Raw genomic sequence first — 22,414 nt, forward strand, 5'->3', positions numbered from 1 at the left:
TGGTCCCATCGCTCTACAGTTTCCCGTTCTCTCGATATAAATTGCTAATATTTTGTTTGTAAGGGAGATATGGCGTTACAATCATTACGTTTGAAGAAGAACTGAGGAAGATATTGCCTTGCCACAAACAACACCTTATTATTATTATTATTATTATTATTATTATTATTATTATTATTATTATTATTATTGTTATTATTATTATTGTTGTTGTTGTTGTTGTTGTTTTACTTACCACTAATGTTGCTTACCTTTATTTGCAATGCAATGTGTTACTAAAAAGCAAATCAAATAACACTCCTCGCAATTCAGGCTCCCGAACTCGAAATACATGAGTTCTCTGTGTTAGAGGAATGCACATTTATTATATTATTCTTTCAAATAACACGTTACACAAGTTACTTCACTTTCAATGTGTAATTTCATATCATCACTAACAATCATCTTGTTCCGATAGGAAAATAACCCCATCCTAAAAAAAAAAAAAAAAAAAACTGACCGTAGCGAAAGGGCGTGAACCTTCTTTAGGCGATTAATCGGGTCCAATATTTCAATAAGTTTCTGCACACAAATATTTCAGTAAAAGAGGAAAATTTATTCAAACTTTCTGAATACCTATTTATGGGCGAAATTTGGTTCCCTTGGAACTTTTTAAGAGTTTGAAGGGCCACCATTTTGAACATTTTCATCTGATTATTCTGGTTAACGAACTCATCAAGATATTTCAACAATTAATGTTTGTGCCAAGTTTCGTCTCAATCCGCTGAAAATTAGAGTGGTTCTGGCATTCACAAATAGCATTATATATATACAAATAGATAGATAAGTAGACACACAGAGGGAGAGAGAAAAAGGGTTTTTCTCCCTTCTCGCACCTGTGGTGCGTCAGAGCTAAACCGGGCCCCTTTGCAAAACGTATTGACCAACCTAACCTAAACACAAACCTCTTACTTGCTAACGTAGAAACGTGGTCGGGAGGTGAAAGGCATGTAGAAATTGTATTTTTAATAACCATGAGTATGGTCGACTTCCATGTTTTTCCTTTTACTTTTTGCAGCTACTTCGGAACGTTCAATTTTTATTCTTTACTAATTGCAAATGGCGTTTACATTCAAAATATGAGGAATTTTGGTGGCATTTGTTCGGATATTTTTCTCTTTCGAAATGAAGACAAGAACAAAAGCAATACCCAAAGAAAAAAAGTATTATCAGTACTAAACATTACCAATAATAATTGCTACGAAAAACTAAATACGACTTCTTTTACCATCTCTCATGAGTTGTATGTATTATTAACAAAAATTTTTAAAAATGTCCTTGCTGAGGATTCGAACTTGCGTCCTTTGCATTTGTAAGCCAGCACCTTAACCACTACACCAAGATCATGGCATGGTGACTCTTTAGTTGTCGGTGTATTTGTTGTATTTTTGTTTTATGTTCCCACTTCGACAATTTTTACTCTTTTTTTGTAAGTTTAACAGCTGTTTCTGGCTTTCTCTTTCGGTATCGTCCTTTATTTACACAATGCACTATTCGTATTCACAGCTTGTGCCCCTCTGCAATGTCTTATTCAGATTAAGCTTTTCTTTTTGCCCCTCAGTAAACATTTGATTGATTTAATTCTCATACTCTCCACGAATGGAGCGCAGGAATGCCAGACTCGAAAAATAGGTGTACATTTACTTTCCTGACAGATCATACATGTACAAAGTGAGATGTTAGCAGGTAAAAGTGAAGACGATTCTGTATGGTTTCCCTGCCTTCTCCTGAGAGGTGTCATTATCAAAAATGAAATCAAATTTTGAGTTTTATGTCCCACGTTTATGCCAGCTAAGCTAATAGAGACGGTGATGGAATGAAAAATAGGAGGAAACGAGAGGAAACCGAGAAAACCCAAACGCGTGATGTTTGTCCACCATAAAGTTTATCTAGCACGTATTGGAATCGAGCCAGAGACCCCATGTTATTATCAAGTTTGCATTAATTATATGTTACTGTTAGTGCTCATTATCATCATTCCACCTGCCCCTCTTACCTACGCCTATGGTATACTAGCGACTGTCTGCTCTGTTTCCAGTATACTAATGTGTCTCTGAGGATAATGGTGTGTCCACCTCTATTTTCACAACCTGCGGCTTGTGCCGTACCATGTGAATCATTTTGTGTACCTCCAAAATGATGAGTACAACGTTTAAATTGATACGAACTCTGTCGTTGTCTCTCCTTATAAGAATTACCAGATGAATTTTGGACATACGTTTACGTACCACTACACAGGAAATCTTGGAGTACAAGATTGATAAGGTACTCATATATCTTGAAAACAAAATATGAATTCAATGTGATGGAATTTTCATATTGAAAGTATATGCCACGGAAATCTAGTATTCAAGGTGTAGGAAATCAAGTTTACTTGTTTCCGCCGAACTTCTTAATTGTTTGATTAGGAATTTACGTTCTCCTTTAGCATCAAGACTACGTAGGACTGGATCCACTTCTTAAAGTGGAATCTGAAACATTATTTGGTTTGTATTCGAAGATTTGTACTATTACATGGGATCAAACTCTAGACAATGCTCGACTGACAAAGGTAGAAAAGAATCGTAAACTTACGTATCTAAATATCAAATTATATAAAGAGTTTATTTATGTCCAATCCATTTGCAATATACATAAATTATAATATGATATTTTTTAAAGGGAAGTTCTATGTCAAACTTTGAAGTGCCTTTACAACGAGGGTTCAAGTCGTCTAATGCAGCTACTATTCCAACCGTAAACAGGAAATATTACTCTCAATTTCTTGTAACAAAAGAAGTTGCAGACAAAGATGTACGGAACATTCCAATAGAATCCAGGAAGTGTAGATTTCCATATGAGAACGAAGGAATGTGGGCATTTCCATTTTACAGTTACTCTGCGTGCATAGCCCAATGTAAAGTGGAACAGAAAATGAGACTCTGCAACTGCACCGACCTAATAATTGGAATAAACAAAGGTAAATGCAAAATTTGTATCAGGAAAGAATACAGCTGAAAACTCATATTTGAAATACCTTATCTGCTATTTAAGTAAAAAAAAAAAGTAATCATTTCATTGAACAGCAAACTTGAGTTTTTTCATTGATCTAAGAACATGATTAGCATCAATTTCGTAATAAATGTTGATGTCAATTTTAAATCTGAATTAAGTTTTTTCTGTCAATATTTCTAACAATACTAAACATGCAGTAAGGCATTAAAATGTCTGTTCAATTAATGCATTCCTGCATTATTTAAAGCTTTTTTTATGGACACCTCTCTCTAAAATATGTTTGTAGGTGTCCAGTATCGAGTATAACCCTTATCAGAGTCAAACTATAATCAGCAAACATGGAGATATGGTATTCCATTATCCTTGATATTCTTGTTATATTGAGGCAATATTCTATTTAAACCTCTCCTCATGCCTAACACTTACATTGCACATATTTCAAAGAAACATTTAGCAGTGGGTCAAAGAACTTACAATGAAATCATTTGAGTTGACATGACTTCACGTCATAAGAGTGTTTTTATTATCTTCAAAAATTATTTTATGTGCTATTCTTTCCTTCCTTTAATCTCATTAAACTTATATTCATATTCATACCATACATGAATTGACTTCCTAATCTAAGTCTTTAGCAAGAACATATTTCATTTTACGGTAGTTCCCTCAGGTACATGAATGCTCGGTCACTTGTAATGTGTGAAATTTCCTTATGGCATATTTTGGTGCCTCTATTTTACTTTGTGGATTCGGAGACTTCTGAATGAATAGCAATTACGATACCTGGAAGAGAGTGACAACATACCCATGACGTGTTCATTTGAAGTGGTTGTATGTCTAATTATTCCGTTTCAGCTTGTTCACTTTAACGTTTCGAAAATTTTCTAATGAAGTAGCTAGTATACCTGAATCTTCCATATATCAACATAACACTTTATCGCAGTTTTAGTCATCCGTTCTTTTGTACCGTCCGTAACTATCAGATATGTTTAAATCATTGTTGTGCAAAGAGGCTACTTCAGAGTAAACATATTTGTACGAAAATTCCAGTAGTTTTTCTAGTAATACACGTGTGCAAACATAGCAATAAAGAGTGCTGTCTTCATACATAAAAATTTCAAATTCCTCTTTTAATAGTGCAAATTATAATCACTAACAAAAGAAGTATACTAGGATGTTTTAAATATTAATATATATCTTCCTGATAAACCTATTAAAAACTTTAAAATCCTTTAGAAACATATAAGAAGATATCAAATTATAAAGATAATTATTTAAACCAAGTTCATTATATTCTATAATGATTAAAAATGACACGTTGATACTTTTGTGCATTACAAATTCTATTTACAAAATAGAAGGAAATTGTATCATACTAGGTATTAAAACATAAATAGATTCAAGAAGCATTTAAAATAATATAGTAGTAGAAATTAGAGCAAATACATAACTTTTAGTCTTAAAATCACATAACTTATATTTTTTCTTGTAGGAAATCAAGTACTGTGTGATGAAGCAGGGAGAACATGTATTGATAACATACAAGGTATTTTGATTATAACTAACCTTTAGATAACTTATCTTTTAGGAAATAGTCTCAGAAATACGTACAGGATGAGTGTAACTTCTTCCAATGCCTATAAATCACAAATGACTGGAGATAAAAGGATGACCCAAAAAACAAAAATAGAGCAGTCTCAGTTGATTCTTCGAATGAAACATTTTGCTTTACCCGTAGGCCTCCATATTAGGATAAAAGTATGTAACAAACCAGAGATAGAAGAGTGCCCGGGGATACATAGACTGGAGCATTTTGCTTGTCTCTCAGGTGGTTTTCGTGGTCACTCGAAAATCTTAAAAGCCGTTTTTGCTTCCGTCGCCAATGAGTGGCCCCTTCCACTTTTATTGTCCAAATTAAAGTTTGGTAACAATATCTTCAACAAGATATAAGTTGTGCTCACTGACAACAGTGAATACAGAATGCTTTGGCGAGAAGTTGAAAGTGTTAGGGACTGTCAGCTCCACGGTTAATCGTGTTCGGAATAAGGGGCAATGGTATGTACTTTATTACAGTATATTTCACATTTATTTTTTTTCATGTACATGCATAAAAGAAAGCATTGCAGTAAACGTTATTTAGAACACGAGGAACAATGGTGTTGGCGGGCCCTAATACTCTCAACTTCAGTCCGAAGCATTCAGCGTCAAGAAAACATTTTGCTTACTTTATACCCACCTTGAAATTAGAGCATAGCTGATAATTTTCTTAAGAGTATGTGTGAGAGTTACACACTGTTGGGAATCCCTTGCATACCCATTACACCAGGGGTTTTCAAACTCTGCAGCGCTCCTCCCTGGGGTGGCGTCAAAGGTTGTCATAGGGAGCGCAAGGACTTTTAAAAAAAGATCCTACAAAGGAACATATTTATAATAACAAGCATACTTAAGTCTGCACCCTTCTTCTTTAGTAGTACATAATGGACTAAGCCTTTGTATCACCTCTGTTCCACATACGACAATTTTTCCTATAGGGAACATGCATTTATGTTGTTGACACATTTCATTTTGGCAGGGAAGGCGCGTTCAGATTTTGGTGGTTGAGGGGAGCCTCAACTACAAAAAGTTTGAAAACCCCTTCATTACACATTGATGAAATATACATTTCTAGATTGCGTAGGTATGGCTTCCATTACACTGATATGGACCATCACTGTATGTTTTCTTGAATTCGAAATAGTGTGTGTTAATTTTGGTCAGCCCTAGTTCTGAAACTATGGACTTTTCCCCACAGGTCTATATGAAGATTTTCTCTTATTTTAGTGTGAGAAATCATCTTACAGTTTATTGGTACAGTTCATTAACAGCCTGTAAATATATATATATATACATATATATATATATATATATATACATATATATATATATATATATATATATATATATATATATATATATATATATATATATATATATATATACAGGGTGGGCCATTTTAATTAATCCACAGAAATATCTGAAAAATGATAAAACATAGAAGAAATGTTTGAAGTAAACGTTATATATTGCTAAGGGGGAAAACCATTTCCGCCAAAAGTACCCCTCCCCACCCCCCGGAAATGGGGGTAACGGGGGTAACTTTGAAATGTCAAATGGGAATATGGGTCGAGTAATACCTCGTTCGAAAGGTCTTGGAAAACTAAGTAACGCTGTACCAAAATTTGTTTCATATTGTGCACCAGTTTCAAAATGGCCGCCATGATATAGTTCGGAAACTCCAGTAGCCGTAGTATGAAAACCATGGGTGGTAAATGTATGGAACAATATTGAAATACTTAAATATCATAGGGCATATCGAATGGTGTGGTCCCTGTGATCCCAGTGGCCTCCCTGAAGGGGTCTTGGAGGCTAACTTCAAGATTTCAAATAGTAACATGAGTCGAGTGGTACCTCGTTCGATAAATCTTGCAAAATCAAACATCTTGTAGGAGAAAACGATTGAGGTTAAATGGCAGTGTTCTCAAAAGGCCGCCGAAACATAGTAGCAGTGTCAGAGAAAAGGTTTAGTATCCGTAGTATGAAAGCGATTGGAGATAAATCAACAGAAGAAAAACTGGAGTAGGTAACTGACGTAAGGCACATCGAGAGGTGTTGTCGGGGTGACTCCACTGAAAGGTATCCGGAGCCAACTTGAAAATTTCAAATAGCAATTTGAAGCGAGTAACATCATGTTACATAGACAAATGAATATCAGCTTCTGTAAGAATATTTTCGACATGAGACACCGTTTTCAAAATGATCGCCAAGACATGGTGAATGTGTCTAAGAAAACGTCTAGTGCCCATAGTATGAATACGGGTAGAGATAAATGAAAATAACGAAAATTAAATAGGAAAACCAGGGAGGCGTTCCAAGGCTCGAGAATGATACAACAGAGATAAAAATGTTAGAGTAAAATTGCCATAATGTATAGAGACATATCCAAGTCCTGCAAAATAATCTTTTCCTGTGCTCTGTATGCGAGTGGGGTGGAAAGTAACAGTGAAAGTTCAAATGAGAACTCTACTTTAATTCGCAAATTAAGGCTACCTTACAAATAGGTATGGTATGGTTGAAACATTTGTTTGTAAGGATGACGCTGTAGTGACTAAAAATGGTGAAATTTTATTTGAATGGTAACGCATATCTGTATGGCTAAGTATGATTTGATGCGAAAACAGAAGGAACGTTATACGAAAGAAGTTGTCGAATAATGCAGTTGCTGGAACTTACAAACGTGTGAATTTGCTAATCTCCGTCGCCACAGAAACTTTTATGCAATGCGTGCTGGTTATTCGGAAAGCATTTCGGGGATATACGTACACACCGTTTCGTCCCTCAAGCTCACAATATGACATGAGTGCTAATAGTTAATCAAAACGTAACTGTGGCCAAGGGCGCCCATGTTGTGATTTCCAAGGGAGGCAAGAAAAAGCGACATTTCAAATATAGTTTCAAATTTTGCTGTAGCTATTCTAAAAATTCTATTGAGTTTCCGATATTCCGAAGCACAATTTCTTCTAGGGGGGCGAGAGCTCCCCTTGCCCCCCTTATGGGCGCCCTTGACTGTGGCAATCCGCATTAACTGAGTGCACTAATTCTCTATCCCTGAAGTCTGCCTTCCAAACAGCATTGGGTAGGTCAAGCGTACGCCCGAACCGTTGTCCGGTCGGACATTGAAATTTTGAAGTTAGCTCACAAGATCCCTTCAGAGAAGCTGCTGGGATCGCAGGGGTCACATCATTCGATAGCCCTATGATATTTACGTATTTCAATTTTGTTAAATTCATTTACCACCCATGATTTTCATACTACGGCTACTGGAGTTTCCGAACTATATCATGGCGGCCATTTTGAAACTGGTGCTCCATATGAAACAAATTTTGGTACAGCGTTACTTAGTTTTCCAAGACCTTTCGAACGAGGTATTACTCGACCCATGTTCCCATTTGACATTTCAAAGTTACCCCCGTTACCCCCATTTCCGGGGGGTGGGGAGGGGTACTTTTGGCGGAAATGGTTTTCCCCCTTAGCAATATATAACGTTTACTTCAAACATTTCTTCTATGTTTTATCATTTTTCAGATATTTCCGTGGATTAATTAAAATGGCCCACCCTGTATATATATATATATATATATATTGTATATTTTCAATCAAGTTTTATTTTATTCTTATACTGCTTAAAATGCTCGTTATTTGCACGAGGAGGATAAGTAATATATTATTTTTGAAGAAAAGAAGTACGTGAAATATGTAAATAATGAACAACAACTCCTTCGGAATTGCCTCTGTCAATTAGTGTAATAAATAAACAGATAAATAGCTGATAGGAGGGCCTTCGGCGCTGTCCCTCTCAATATGAGTGAAATGAAATAATAAAGAAGATCAACCAGGTTCCTGGACCGAATTTCTGGACCAGGTGTCATGTCCCTCCTTGACTAAACTTCGGTTCAAATCTAATCGGATTGTCACCAATCAATTTAGCGAGCCCAAAAGACATAAATTGGACATTAATATCGATCTTTTACATTTCATGTTACATATCGATGTTACATGTTACATTTCATGTTCCCCAACCCCTCATGACGATAGGCACTAAAGTTGGGTTTTGAACAAAATCAGGAGTGTCACTAGACTACTTGAAAAAAGATATTGTTGACGACAATCATCTTAGTCTCCGGAAAATCAGCAGTATCTTCGGCATTAGTGGTCAATTAGGCATATTATCCAAGGAGATTTGTAGGAAAGCTATGTGACAGTTTTGAACCACACACTCTGAATGTTAAACAAAGGGAGTGAATGTTAAATTGCTAAAACTTAGTCATGACAGCTTTTCTTGATCAGATTTCCTGAAAATGAATATCATCACTAATGAAGCGTGGCGTTCCAAGGACAATAAACTTATCGAACGAAGTTACTGGCAAGAACTAGCTCAGAAAAAACAATATCAACCAACTTTTACATGCAGAAGTCATAGGTCAAGTCTTCGTTGATTGCCGTTTTTGGTGCCAAGATTCTCACTCACTACAAATTTGTTCCAGAAGGCGAGTTCAAAGATAGCTTATATGTAGAGGATATAAAGCGACTCCTTCAGCGAATGGCCCTTGCCAGACCGTCATTAAGCTATTCAGACAATTAGAGTCTTCTCTACGGTAAACCTTCCATCACATTGTCGGTCGGTTTTTGGACCAAAAGAAGAAAAAGATCATTTTCATCGACCATTCATTGTGCTCACCAAAGTTTGCTCCAGAGAAACATTTCTTGTCACCAAAATGGAAATTCGACCTAAAGAGTTAAATGTTTGAGGACGTGAAGATAGTAGTGAGGAGAGAACCGAGGAGGTGACGCCAAATGAAGTTCCGCACTGAAACAGAGAATGATCATGTAAAAGGCTGATCGACATCACCTTCATGCAAGTAATATTTTTACTTTATGAAACCAATTCGGAAAATTTATTGCCGCCCCATGCACCTAAGGATTATAATGAAGTAATGTTGTGAGACAGTGTTCGATGTCACATTTGGGAGTTCAACGTACACTCATGTACAAAATGATTGTCGCATATCTATAGCTGTCTTCTTGTAAAAATATAATTTGATAATAATTTTGCAGGGTACTTTTAATACTGTTACTAGGTGTATAATCGGGAAATGTATATTTGTGGTAAATTTCATAGGAAAAGAATTATAAATATGAATATTAGAGTGAGTAAAACAAAATATTGCTAAATGGCCAAGAAAATTTTATTTTCGTTTTATTGTTCTTATTTACTGTTCTTTTGACATGAAATATGCCACATACATGTCTTTGTCGATTATACACATACTAACATTGTAAGAAATACCGCGCGAATTCGTTATCAAATTATATTCCTACAACAACATATTTATAGACACACGACAATAATTTTGGACATGAGTGTACCTTTTCTACACCAAGGTTATATGAGTTATAGGCTCATTGCCTAATGCGGAAAATCAAACCGCATGAGCTCAGGTCAAATTAAACTGAATTGCCAACAACAATGTGGAAACAGTAATACAATATACACAGTAATATAATAACATCTTTTCAGATCGTTTGGAGCCCGTGAATACAATTGAGAAAGGAAACCATGGACTGTACTGTAAATGTGAATTGTCTTGTATTCAGCATGATAGCATGGTTCTTTCCTACTCCAGGTGAGAATTTAATTGATAATAAATATGTTAATATGTTGCTAACAATATTGATAAACATTGTACTACTAATAAAATGATTTATAAATCACAAATGCCATTGAAATTATCTGATATGAGACACAGCAATAGAAAGTTATCCTTTTCCTTCTTTGTCAATATTTCTCTACAGACAAAACGATATCCCTTTAAATTTGGATAATCAGAGCAAAGTCATTGTACAATATTAATATGTTTTATTTCAGATATAGGTGTGCCTATCTGAATACGCAAATCAAGTACAGATATTATTACGCAGTTCTGTGAGTTTGGAAAATTGAAATTAACTGTTTTTATACTACATCCACGATACTGAACACGAAAATGACACTCGTCTTATTTCTTAAGACTAAAACACCCAACGTTAGACGATTTTTCATTTAGATTGTCTTTTCTTCACTTTATCGTTAATTTTGGATCCAGGTTGAACACCTTTCATGACTCTTCATTATTTCAACTAAACAAGTCTTACAGAAAATTGTTAGCACCCCTCAAAGCTTCCTAAATAAACAAAAGTATACTTCTCACGCCCAATAATGAACAATTTGTCCACCATATCATCATCATCATCATCATCATCATCATCATCATAGGTATTCTGCCTTTATTGGCAGGTCACTTGCCGCAGCTGAGAAGCTTCCATGCTCCACGGTCCTCCGCTAACTTCTTCGTCTTCACGTATGATCTTTCTGTGTTTATATCATCCATTAATTGTAGTCTCCTTCGCCCCTCCCTCTCTTTCCCGCCACCATACCCTCTAGGACGTCCCTCATGATACAATCTCTTCTTAGGCAATGTCCCAACCAGTTTCTCTTCCTCTTCTTAATAATATCTAAAAGTGTTCTTTTCTCACCCACCATTTCTAACACTCTCTCATTCGTTTTCCGCTCGACCCAACTAATCCTTTCCATTTTTCTCCACACCACATTTCGAAGGCTTCCAGTCGATTTTCATCACCTTTACGTAATGTCCACGTTTCCGCCCCATGCAGTACAACACTCCACACGATGCATTTTATGAGTCTTTTTCTCAACTCTTTATTCAAGGTCCCACAAAACAGACTTTTCTTCCTCCTAAAGGCTTCTTTCGCCATTCTTATCCTTGCTTTTATTTCACGTTCGCACTTCATGGCATTACTAAGAATACTACCCAGATTTCGAAAAACTATTCACTTGTTCTATTTTCTCCCTTCCTACTTTTATATTTGACACAGATCCCTTCGTTCCAATTACCATGGCTTTTGTCTTTCTAACATTTATTTTCATCCCATATTCTTCAAAGCCCTTTCTCATTTTTTTTAACATTTTATTGATTTTCTTATCAGATTCTGCAACAAGCGCCATTTCGTCTGCAAATCTTATGCATCTAATCATTCTACCTCCTACCGAAATGCCATCATCATCATGTAAACTCTTTTTCACTATCTCTTCTAGATAGACATTAAATAGTGTTGGCGAGAGGCAGCATCCTTGTCGAACTCCCCTTCCAATTGCACTCTCTTCCGTCAGTTCTTCCCCTATCCTAACACTTACTTGTTGGTTCATGTATAAGTTTCTTATGAGTCTTCTATCTTTCCATTCCAACCCTATCTTCGTTAGAACTCCCAACAACAATTCCCAATCCACGCGGTCAAAAGCCTTTTTTAGATCAATAAATATAACATACACCTCTTTCCCTTTTTCTATAAATCTTTCACCGATCGCTCTTAATAATCCAAATGCATCTCTTGTGGCCCTGCCTCTTCTGAACCCGAACTGCTCCTCCTCAACTTCTTTATTTGTTCTTTCAAATAACCTTCTGTTCAGTATTCGGAGCAGAATTTTAGCTGCATGAGATATGAGACTAATAGTTCTATAATCCTCACATCTCTTAGGGTTCGATTTCTTAGCCATCGGTATCATGATCGCTTTCAGAAAGTCTTTTGGCCATTCTCCTGTTTCATATATTCCTGTCCACCATAAAGAAGTTTTAACTTAATTTTGTAATAAGCAATTTTTATTCCAATTTTTCTTACATATTAATCGTTTGCTGTAATACAGTAATATTATCTACTTTTAATAATAATAACAATATATTCCTAAAAGTAATGAACGATTCATATTTTTTATTACTTATTGACTACACCTATTAAACTTATAGATAAATAACCGAAATTTTAATACTATTTATACTAGTGTTGATAACACCATAAGCATCGCTAACAGCTCCCTGGCTCGCACACGTCCATTGTAAAAATTCCCACAATAGTTCTCACTATATACTCGTAGAGAGCATTGTTTTCTATCTTAGAAGAATAAGTAGAACAGGATAGAAATATGTAGAGGATATATATATATATATATATATATATATATATATATATATATATATATATATATATATATATATATATATATATATATAAAGGTAACCAAGAAAGTTCTATCGCTTTTTGTGAAAGTCTAGTTGCGGGAGTTCAGTTACACCGTGAACTTGGGTAAGGACAGAGTGAACATGGGACTTCCACAGAGCGTCATAAGGGTATGTATGCTGTACGAGTTCAAACTGGGATCAAACGCCACTGGAGTGGGGCGGAAGATATGCCAGGCCTTTGGTGAGGGTGTCGTGACTACACGAATAGTGCAGCGGTGGTTTAACAAGTTTAAGGACGTTTACGAAACACTCGAAGACGTACTACGTGCTGGAAGAAAAACACATGTACAAAATGAAGATCTTCAGGTAACAATTGAGGCGAACAGTGGCAGACATGTGAGAACTGGGATTACAATTTACTATGAATGTAGAAATCATTCAGCAGCACCTCCATCAAATTGGGAAGCACTACAAGATAGAACGATGGGTCCCACATTATTTCACTCCGGACCAGAAGGCAAACCGAGCACCTATATTTCTTTTCTGTCTCGTCTGAGGAAGGAGACATTTCTCGACAGGATGTTGGCATGTGATGAGAAGTAGGTAATGTTCGAAGCTCCACGGTGCCGTCATCATTGGTTAGCATCGCATGAATCGGTTCCAAAACAGCCGAAACCAGCACTGCAAAAAACGAAGGTTCCCCTGTGTGTTTGCTGGACTGCTCGCGGTATCATGCATCAGGAACTGCTACCAGCTGCACAGAGCATCAATGCAAAAGTGTACTGTCAGCAGTTGAACCGTGTTCAAGAAAAACTCAAAACTCTGGAGCCAGCACTTCTGAATCGCAAAGGGTCCTCCTGTTACAGCACAACGCTCAGCCCCACGTAGCTAGGATGATCTGGGACACCATTCTACGTCTTGGATGGGAAACACTATTGCATCTGCCATACTCCCCGGACATTGAACCGTCCCATCATCATCTATTCCAATCCTTGGACAATCACCTTAGAGGACGCTAGTTCAAATCTCTAGTAGAGGTGCAAAATGCACTTGATTCCTTTCCTCTTCACGGCCCACCAAGTTCTACTGCGATGGAATCCATGGCCTTCCGAAACATTGCCAGAAGGTCGTCGATGCTGATAGGGACTATTTTTGATCTTCCAGGTGTGTCTTAGGTGACATATCGATATTCGAAGGTGGTGGGTGAAAAAGTGACAGAACTTTCTTGGTTACCTCTAACGAACATTCAATGAGAAAGCGTGCTGAACTTAAATTCCCATTTTCCTCAAAGAGAAAATGGAGTGAACCCCGGACGTCTTTTGTGGTTCATGATATTGTATTAGGGTTCGACATTGTGATAAGTGCATGGGAACTGTTGAGTGATAACAGTGTAATCACGCACAAGAAGTACTGAACAGAAACAGGCCCTTCCAGCGTTGAAGAATGAAGTGGTTAATGGGCATAAACGTAATAAAAGAGTTTATTGCAATAATGTATGCACATACTTCGCCTCACTGTAATAATGCAGATAGTAATAGAGTATGACTAAAATTTAGTGTTCATTTTTGTAAAGAAACGATAGTTTATAGATATAATATTCCTCACACATCCAGAGTTTACGGCAATTACTGAGATATGGGATACATTCAAGAAAAATGTCTAGCTTTATTCAAACCAGGACAAATGTAACTATTGACAAACAGCTTTTTGAAAATAAGGCTCTCTATTCATTTACAGGTATCTAGTCGTTGTCCCAAAACCATACAAGAGCTAATGTTAGCAATGCAGCTATTTTCTACGCATATAAAACAAGGTTAAACATATCGAAAAAAGGAAGCTTTTTATTCATAAATTGGTAGAGGAACATTGTGTTGCGTAAATGAACAAAAACAAGGAAGAACTCATACCACATCCAATCATAGAGCAGAAGAATGAAGATACGAAATAGAACAGATCAGAAAATTATATAGAAAGAACAAAAATGAAGTTATTGTAATATATGTTGAAAGTTAGTTTCTTTCTTATAATAAAAATAAAACTGAGTAATATTTACCGAAAATGCATAAATAAACACAACTGCACAAAATTATCATTTACATTCAGGTCCCGATTCATTTATTCACGCTGTTATGATATTTCGTCAGTATTGTGTGTGTACGTGTATATGATAGAGAGTTAGTAAGCATCATAGAAACCAACTATGGCCTATCCTCGACGTTTATGCAAAGTACATAAAAGATTATTGAGGACAAATTGTTCATCTGTGGGCATTCAAGGTTATTGAAAATTCTGGGTATTCGAGTGTTAATCCATAACTTTTGCTCTAAATTAACACAGTGTTATTACGTAGTAGCTATAGGGGAATTCATTTTGTCTTGTTTGCAAATTCCCTGTTTTATGACACTTTTGTTTTGTTTCTTTAGTGTTATACAAATTATGTAAGTGTGACTGCAATGTTTCCTTAAATGCTGTTCCCCATATTTCCGAAGCAGGAATGACGTCATTGGCTGTGACGTACTTGTTCTTGCACTGTATATTGTATGAACTCAGATGTTAATACAACAAAACGGTGCAGTAAATGTGTTTTAATGACAGTAAATGTGAAATCATGGTTTCCATTAGTTTCGTTAACAATCCTGACTCATTATGTTACATATGTAGTTCTTTCCTCTTTTAGTAGAAACGTCATAATATAACAGACCTTGTGTATTGGTCTTATAGAGCATAATTCAGTATGAAACGCAAGTAGATGGATCAGAATTTCGCCCCTTGTCTTTTATCACACGGGTGTCCAACTTTTAACGAAGTGGAGGAACGGTCACTTGAAAACACCATTTATGATGTTCCAATGTCACAGTGTGAATATAAGAATCACATGGTTGATTATTTCTATTTGACTGTATTTTATTGATTGAACACCTAAGCATGCTTAAACTTTCGAATCATGATTTGGATTTTTCAATTAGGTCTGTTCCTAATGGACCTAACATTGGTGAACTTTCTCCACTTGCTATTATGTGATGATATGTGCTTCTATTATGTGACATCTGATATTTCTGGAGCAACAGATAGTGATTGCAATGAAATTGAAACGTTACTAATCACTAAAATCATTTTAAACATGTGAAATTGAATAACCTGATGAATGATCTATCCCAGATCCTAGATCCTAGACTTCAAGAAAACTGCCAAGATCCTAGAGGTTAGAATCCAAGGAGGCTCGTCACTAAATCTAGCAAGACTCGGAGGCCCAAAATGAGGTGACCAATTTTCTGGAGGTTATCAGCATGTGAATTTCTGATCTATTGCGTAACTAATATTACATTTCTGTCTCCTATTGGATTGGGTTGCCCAAAATTAATGCAGGAATTCGCGAACTTTTACTTTGATGCATGCCAGTGGTCATAACACATACTATATGCCTTACATATCGATATTCGACAGCTCAAAATTAGAAATATCGTCTACATTTAGGCTTGATAGGATAAGAAGCCAGAACATGATTTTCGAAAACATTTACTTCAATGTTTTAACTTGATCGCATAGTAGGAAAAACAATTCGAAATATTAATGAAAGTGTTCGGGTAAATTAAGGCAATGATAGCGAATACAAAATGTGACATTGGATCCTCGGTTCTGAAAATGCGGTAACTTATGCCTTCATGACAACATAAATACTATCTATAATACAGTACTATCATGAACCATGAACTGTTAGAATGAAATATAATTCACATTGTATTATTGCTTACCTCTATATCATTTGAAAATAGATTAGATGAAAGTATACCCGCTTTTGAAATATAAATATGCAATTAGAAACATGTGTGCTTTTTCCCTACAGACAATGAAGGTTTTACATTTCTAACATTAGAATCAATATTAAAATCTAAAATATTACATGTAGTAGAAGATAAGATAGTTATAGATCTCTTTAAAACTCTAAATTCCATTTGTATTTTCTTATGTAAACTCTTTCACGCGTTTTACAGTGATAATACGGATGTTACACCAGGAAACTATGGACATATGACTTATGATATCAAACATGGAAAAACCCGCAGACGAATGAGAGTTTACCGAGGTGTATTGGATATTGCTGGTAATATTTCTTGTATTTCATCTAGCATAATTTTGATCAAATCCATGAAAGTCTCAACCGTTATTTCAAATTTAAAAAATTTTAACTCATAACTTTCTTTTTTTCTTGTCGCTGTTACTTTAAAAGGTACTACACATAATCGTAATACTACGTGTTTGGATAGGAAGAGAAAATAGTGAAATTGGTTGAAATCAAAAAGTGTCTCAATTAGTGATTAGCTAAATTAACGTTTTTGGGGAATCAATTCATTTAAAACGATTCACGAAAACAATTCAATCATTTGGTTCGCTCATATGAATCATTGAAACTTTTGCAAAGGTAACTCACTTAGATCGTATGAATTGGTTCGGAACGAGTCGATCTGTATGAATTGTTTAACATCATGCTCATTCTCTCGCGCAGATGAGTCGGATGAAATGTTAACAATTACGAGTTCCTTGGACCATTTTGTCTGTGCCTCGCTCTGGATATAATGTTTGCGTATGCGTATATTACTTGCGTGCCAGTCTTCAGGTAAAATTTTCAAATACTATTGCAATCTATAGATATTTTACCAACTTGAACTATCAAAATGATTCTTCTATGTGTAATGTAATAATAACTTTATATCGCTATTGCACGACTTTCTTCCCTTTTCTCATTGTCTGCAAAAGCAGACAAGTGTTACTCATTCTATTTCCTATTTCTTTCTCCGATTCCACTAATCCTCCTCCCTACTGTGCAAAAAAGATGTAGGATAATGCATACAAAGCTTGAAAAACATTGCAAACTGATTTGTTCGTGCATTTGGTGACCAGTAGTTCATAATTTGACGAAGTCATTGAACATTGATTCATTATAAGAATCTAATCATTTTCGGAATGAATAATGATTTATTTGATTTGCGTTCTTCAGCAACATAACACTAGTCTTAATAGTGATGTCACGAATAGTAGGGAAGAAGGATAAGTGAAAAAGAATACACCACGCGATTAATGTTGAAGAGGATAATACTTCTACATTTATAAGTGTTAGTATCAGATCTTAAAGTTCAGAAGATCCTAAATTAGTGATAAGTTCTGACAGGAAACTTACGATTATCATATATGTTTCCTCTTTTAAGAAATGGACCCATATCGCGAGGGAAAACTTGCACCTGAGAAGGAAGATTAATTTTTATCATTTATTAAATCACCCTCTCATTCCTATATACTCTAATTGTCAACTCAGAAGCTAATATCGTGCGAACTTGCGGGTGATTAGTAGGAGAGGTTAATTTCTATTAGTCTTTTTTCCACTGAGGTGGACGTGTATCTATTCTGACCTGTTGGTATGTAAATTCAGTGTTTCTTTTGTTTGTTACGTTGAGAGACAAGTTATCACTGAATTATTATAGAGAGAGTCATCCACAGGACGTTTTTTTCCAACGGAAGCCATGAGACTGTCACACAACTGCAATACACACATCTTCATATACGCGCCCACATAATACTTCATGTAAAACAATTTCACAAGATGTACAGTGCATTACTTTCGTAGTGAATATGCTATAATAAATATTTGGAAGAACTGAAGCTCTTCGAGTATCCAGGAATAGGCAACCATAATTCTGTTCTAATTCCTAGTTTATTTTGCAACGTAAACGTTTATGTATATTTACTTATAGGGCAATAAGAACAATGTGGCCAGACTTGTTTAACCTTGTTTTATTTATGCTATTAAAGATATAATAAGTGAGGAAGCCACATAAGTGATTGAAGATTTTTTTTAATTTTTGCAAATGATAATTATTAAGGAAATACAGTTTAAAAGTAACAAAAATAGTTAGATAGATAGATAGATAGATAGATAGATAGATAGATAGATAGATAGATAGATAGATAGATAGATAGATAGATAGATATAGATATAGATATAGATATAGATAGATAGATATAGATATAGATATAGATATAGATATAGATAGACCTATATATATATATATATATATGGGGCGTGTTACACTTTCCACAGTTATCCTGCCAAATGCTCACTCAGTCAATTTGTTTGTATTCTGCCGAATATAGATTAATTATGTCATTCACAGATCAGTGTCATAAAAGAACACCGTGTTAACATCAGGAACATTTGCAATACTGATAATTTAGATATATAACCTTTTAGGTTTGCGACTTTTAGGTAAACAGAAAATCGCGATTTTCTCAAAATCGACTCCTCAGTAGATATGGCCTTTTACATTCGAACGCAACAATGTGAGTTGGGACATTAAATTTGACTGTTTAACTCTCAAGAAGATTTTTACAGTTTGGGTACCCCACAACTTTTCCTCTAGGTCGACAAATAAATAAATACCAAAATAAAGTATTGTACAAAAAGCAGCCCGTAGTATGTTAACGTATAATTAACGTAATGTCAGTAAGATCTAATGTAATAACCTATACATCATCTCGACTTTTACGAGATAGAGAAGCAAGGAACCTCTCTCATTCATGCTGATGCAAAAGCATAATGACTATAATACGTTTTCAGAGTCATGTTGTACCATCTCCTCCTATAAACATTAGCAAAATTGGAATAATAAAGTGTTAAATCATTTACTTTTAAATCAACTGCAAGGGCCAGCTATGTATTCAATAGATATAAACTTCACGATCTGGATGGTAAAATAATTTTCTTTTTCTTTTTAACGAGGACGAAAGAATTTCTCAGTATTTAGATGATGCCTTCTTATTGAAATTTGAGATTTGTTACATAGCACGGAGATAATTGGCTAACAAGGGAAGTACTTGAAGTAGTACGCGAGGATCTACATGTGTTATATATCGTTGGAAAAGTCACACCGAGTACACCCTACATGTGAAATATCTCGCCCGAATGGGGCCTGTATGGGGCGTGGCGGCCATTTGAAGATGACAACAAGACACGCTCCGAAAAGGATTAGCTCGGGGGAGTAATGCTCCCGGAAGTATAAACGAAATACACGGTTCTCATTCGTTCTCGTTATCCTTGTCTTGCCATGTAGCATTCATATACCAGAAATCAAACACTTTCTGTTGTCGGCGCTCGTAGCCGAGCGTATGTGCTACGTGCTAGTAACAGAACTCGCTTTTGGCGTGGGTTCAAACCCGGCCCAAGGAAAGTTTTTTTTATTTTTTTTAATTTTCATAACACATTTTTATTAAAAATAAGATGAAAATAATACTCAAAAAAGTTATTTACTTACTTTTGTGGAAATAAATAGTAGTAGTAGAAGGAAGAGTAGAAGTAGGCGTAGTAGTAGTAGGAGGAGGAGGAACGGGTTAGAAGCCTCGCAAGGCTAGTTTTGTTCCACCTTGACCCCCATGATATAAATTTTGTGACCAACTTAAAACAGTTGACTTGGACAGCGCGTAAAACAACTGGCTAGGGTGGCGTGCGAATAAACCGTACTTCCAGGAGCATTACTCTCCCGAGCGGGTCGTCTCCGAAACACCAAAAAACGTGGATAAAATAGGAAGCTATGATGTAATTGTTTTGAGACGTGGTATATACATCGATGTAATTGAAATGGCGGATCCAACATGGCGGACAAAAATTACGAAAAATAAGCTATGGATATGAAATTGGGTATATAGAGATATTCGACGTCGCTATGTGTGAATCGGATACCCAAGTGACACGTTGATGCTAGTGGTCTACTAATCCACGCTTAATTGCATGCATGGAGAACATGCCCGCGGCCGTTCGGTCTATTTGATGGACGGGTACCGCGAGAATGTAACGCACCCCGCCCGTGGTTGCTCGTGCTTGGGCTTAAGTCCACGTGCACAAGCGCACCGCCAAGATTTGTCCCTTAATCTTGACACCTAAGTTTGTGACCCCCATTCACTGAGGGAGCGGGATACGCCAACTACGCGGCCAGACCGAAGTCCTGAGTGCCTACCAGTTAACCTACTGGTGGAGGCGGTCCTGCTAGCGAGTCAGGCCCTACCATATTCTGCAGGCATGGTGCCCGAGCGTTATAAGGCGAGATGACCTCCCGCACATGTTCACCGTTACCCTGGTTCCTGGGGGCTCGTGTCCCAGCAATGCCCAAGGGGGCTCGTGTCCCAGCCCTGCCCTACCTCTATCGTTCAACTGGCAACCGCCGTGTGTAGAGGTACCACACACACGTCGAGATGCTGTGCATCTCATCCCGGATCCAATGGCACGTGTTAAGTCACCATTTGAGTTTGGAGCCAGCCCATATCCTCCAGGGTTACCTCCCTTTCACGGAATTAGTACCGTTGCCCAGGTATCTGGGATTGGACCTTTCCCGTTTCCGTTTGGTCCTCCTAGCAGGCAGAAATCCGACTCTCCCCTCCCGGTAGGATCAAAATCAAGTGACAGTTTGGACCGTTTTTTAACTTGTACATCCTGTCTCAAGTTAAAAAGAGAACATCAAACTATTAATTAGTCAATGGATTATTAGTCACAATTGGGTTGTTTAAACTGTTTATGTTAAGTTTCTGAAACATTATAATTAATACTATCATAACTAACTTTCCGTGCCATCCAAATTCAATTTTATAGTCATAATAAAATAATTTTATTTCTTTCAGTGTCCATTGGAGGCGTATTTGGATTTTTTGTGGGCGCTAGTTTAATGAGTTTTGTAGAAATTTTGTACTACTTTATCATAAGACCAATATTTCTTATCTGTAAGCATCTCAAATAAGCCTGGTGGTTTTACATGTGTAAAGTGTTTGATCAAAAAATCTTTCTTTTTGGGATACATAGATTCGACAAAATGTACAATTAACTTAATTTCGTGTCTCATAAGGGTTGAGTAATCATTTTAAAATATTAGTGTTTGTTAAATATAAACTTGTCCAGTCAAATCATTGTTAAATTGGAATACAGCAGATGTACTTAGAAAATGTAATCTCATTAGCGCCGGGACTTGAATATCAGTGGAAGTGCTCCCACAGTTCATAACTGGGGGATTTAAAGGTATGGAATATCACTCACAGTCAGGATTAGCGAAGCGTCCTTTCCCGAATTTGTTTGAAAATTAACCCTTCTGAAAATGCAGTTTTGGATATTGTTGAATGAAAAGGATCTTTTTCATGTTTTTTTTCCTCTTTCTTTTCACAGTGGAAAATATGTATTCTTTAATGAGAATACGGAGACATGACCACAGAAGTTCTAGGGTTGTATGTTTCTAACCCCCGATCTAAGTCCTCCTCACGTCATCTTGAATGCCAACCGTTTTTGATATAGGAAATATGAAAAATTATAGCTGAAAATAGTACGGAAAAATACCCGTTTATCACGCAAAAAATCCTAAGCACACGATTTTGGAACGAGTACTTTCTCTCGTGGTCTACCCAGGCTTTAGATCTCTCCCATTCTTCTCCGCTCTATGAAAATCTCGGGCAGTACTGAAGTAATGCGGAGAGACATTCGAATTTCCAGTTTTTTTTTTTTTTTTTTGCTTTTTCTTTTCTGTTTTCTTCTTTATTTTCCGTGATTTTTGATTTTTGTATATCTCCCCCTCCACCCTCTCTCCTACGTTGCTCCGTCAAAATGAAATGATAAAAATCATGCCAGTCCCGAACCTTATCTATATTGAAAATTTGATCAAGATCGGTCGGGTGGTAAAAGTTCATTTATTTTTCCTGTCACCTCCTCCCCTTCCCTAAGTTGTACCGTCAAAGTAAATAGCTAAAAAACA

At 36.2% G+C, this 22,414-nt stretch overlaps 1 protein-coding gene across 2 annotated transcripts in view; it reads left to right on the top strand.

The window, feature by feature from the left end:
* The window catches only part of LOC145666476 (sodium channel protein Nach-like), a 40,367-nt gene extending 18,218 nt beyond the window's left edge, over window positions 1-22,149 (top strand). For both annotated transcript variants that reach the window (XM_081733734.1, XM_081733743.1), the window contains exons 3-7: window positions 2,701-2,998; window positions 4,523-4,576; window positions 10,145-10,250; window positions 16,631-16,740; window positions 21,300-22,149. In XM_081733734.1, coding sequence (XP_081589860.1) covers window positions 2,701-2,998; window positions 4,523-4,576; window positions 10,145-10,250; window positions 16,631-16,740; window positions 21,300-21,415 — 684 coding nt within the window. In that variant the 3' untranslated portion in view covers window positions 21,416-22,149. The remainder of the gene's footprint in view (window positions 1-2,700; window positions 2,999-4,522; window positions 4,577-10,144; window positions 10,251-16,630; window positions 16,741-21,299) is intronic.
* The last annotated feature ends 265 nt before the right edge of the window (window positions 22,150-22,414 follow it).

The sequence above is a fragment of the Thermobia domestica genome, chromosome 1 (assembly GCF_964235325.1).
Source record: "Thermobia domestica chromosome 1, izTheDome1.hap1.1, whole genome shotgun sequence".
In the NCBI taxonomy this organism is placed as follows: domain Eukaryota; kingdom Metazoa; phylum Arthropoda; class Insecta; order Zygentoma; family Lepismatidae; genus Thermobia; species Thermobia domestica.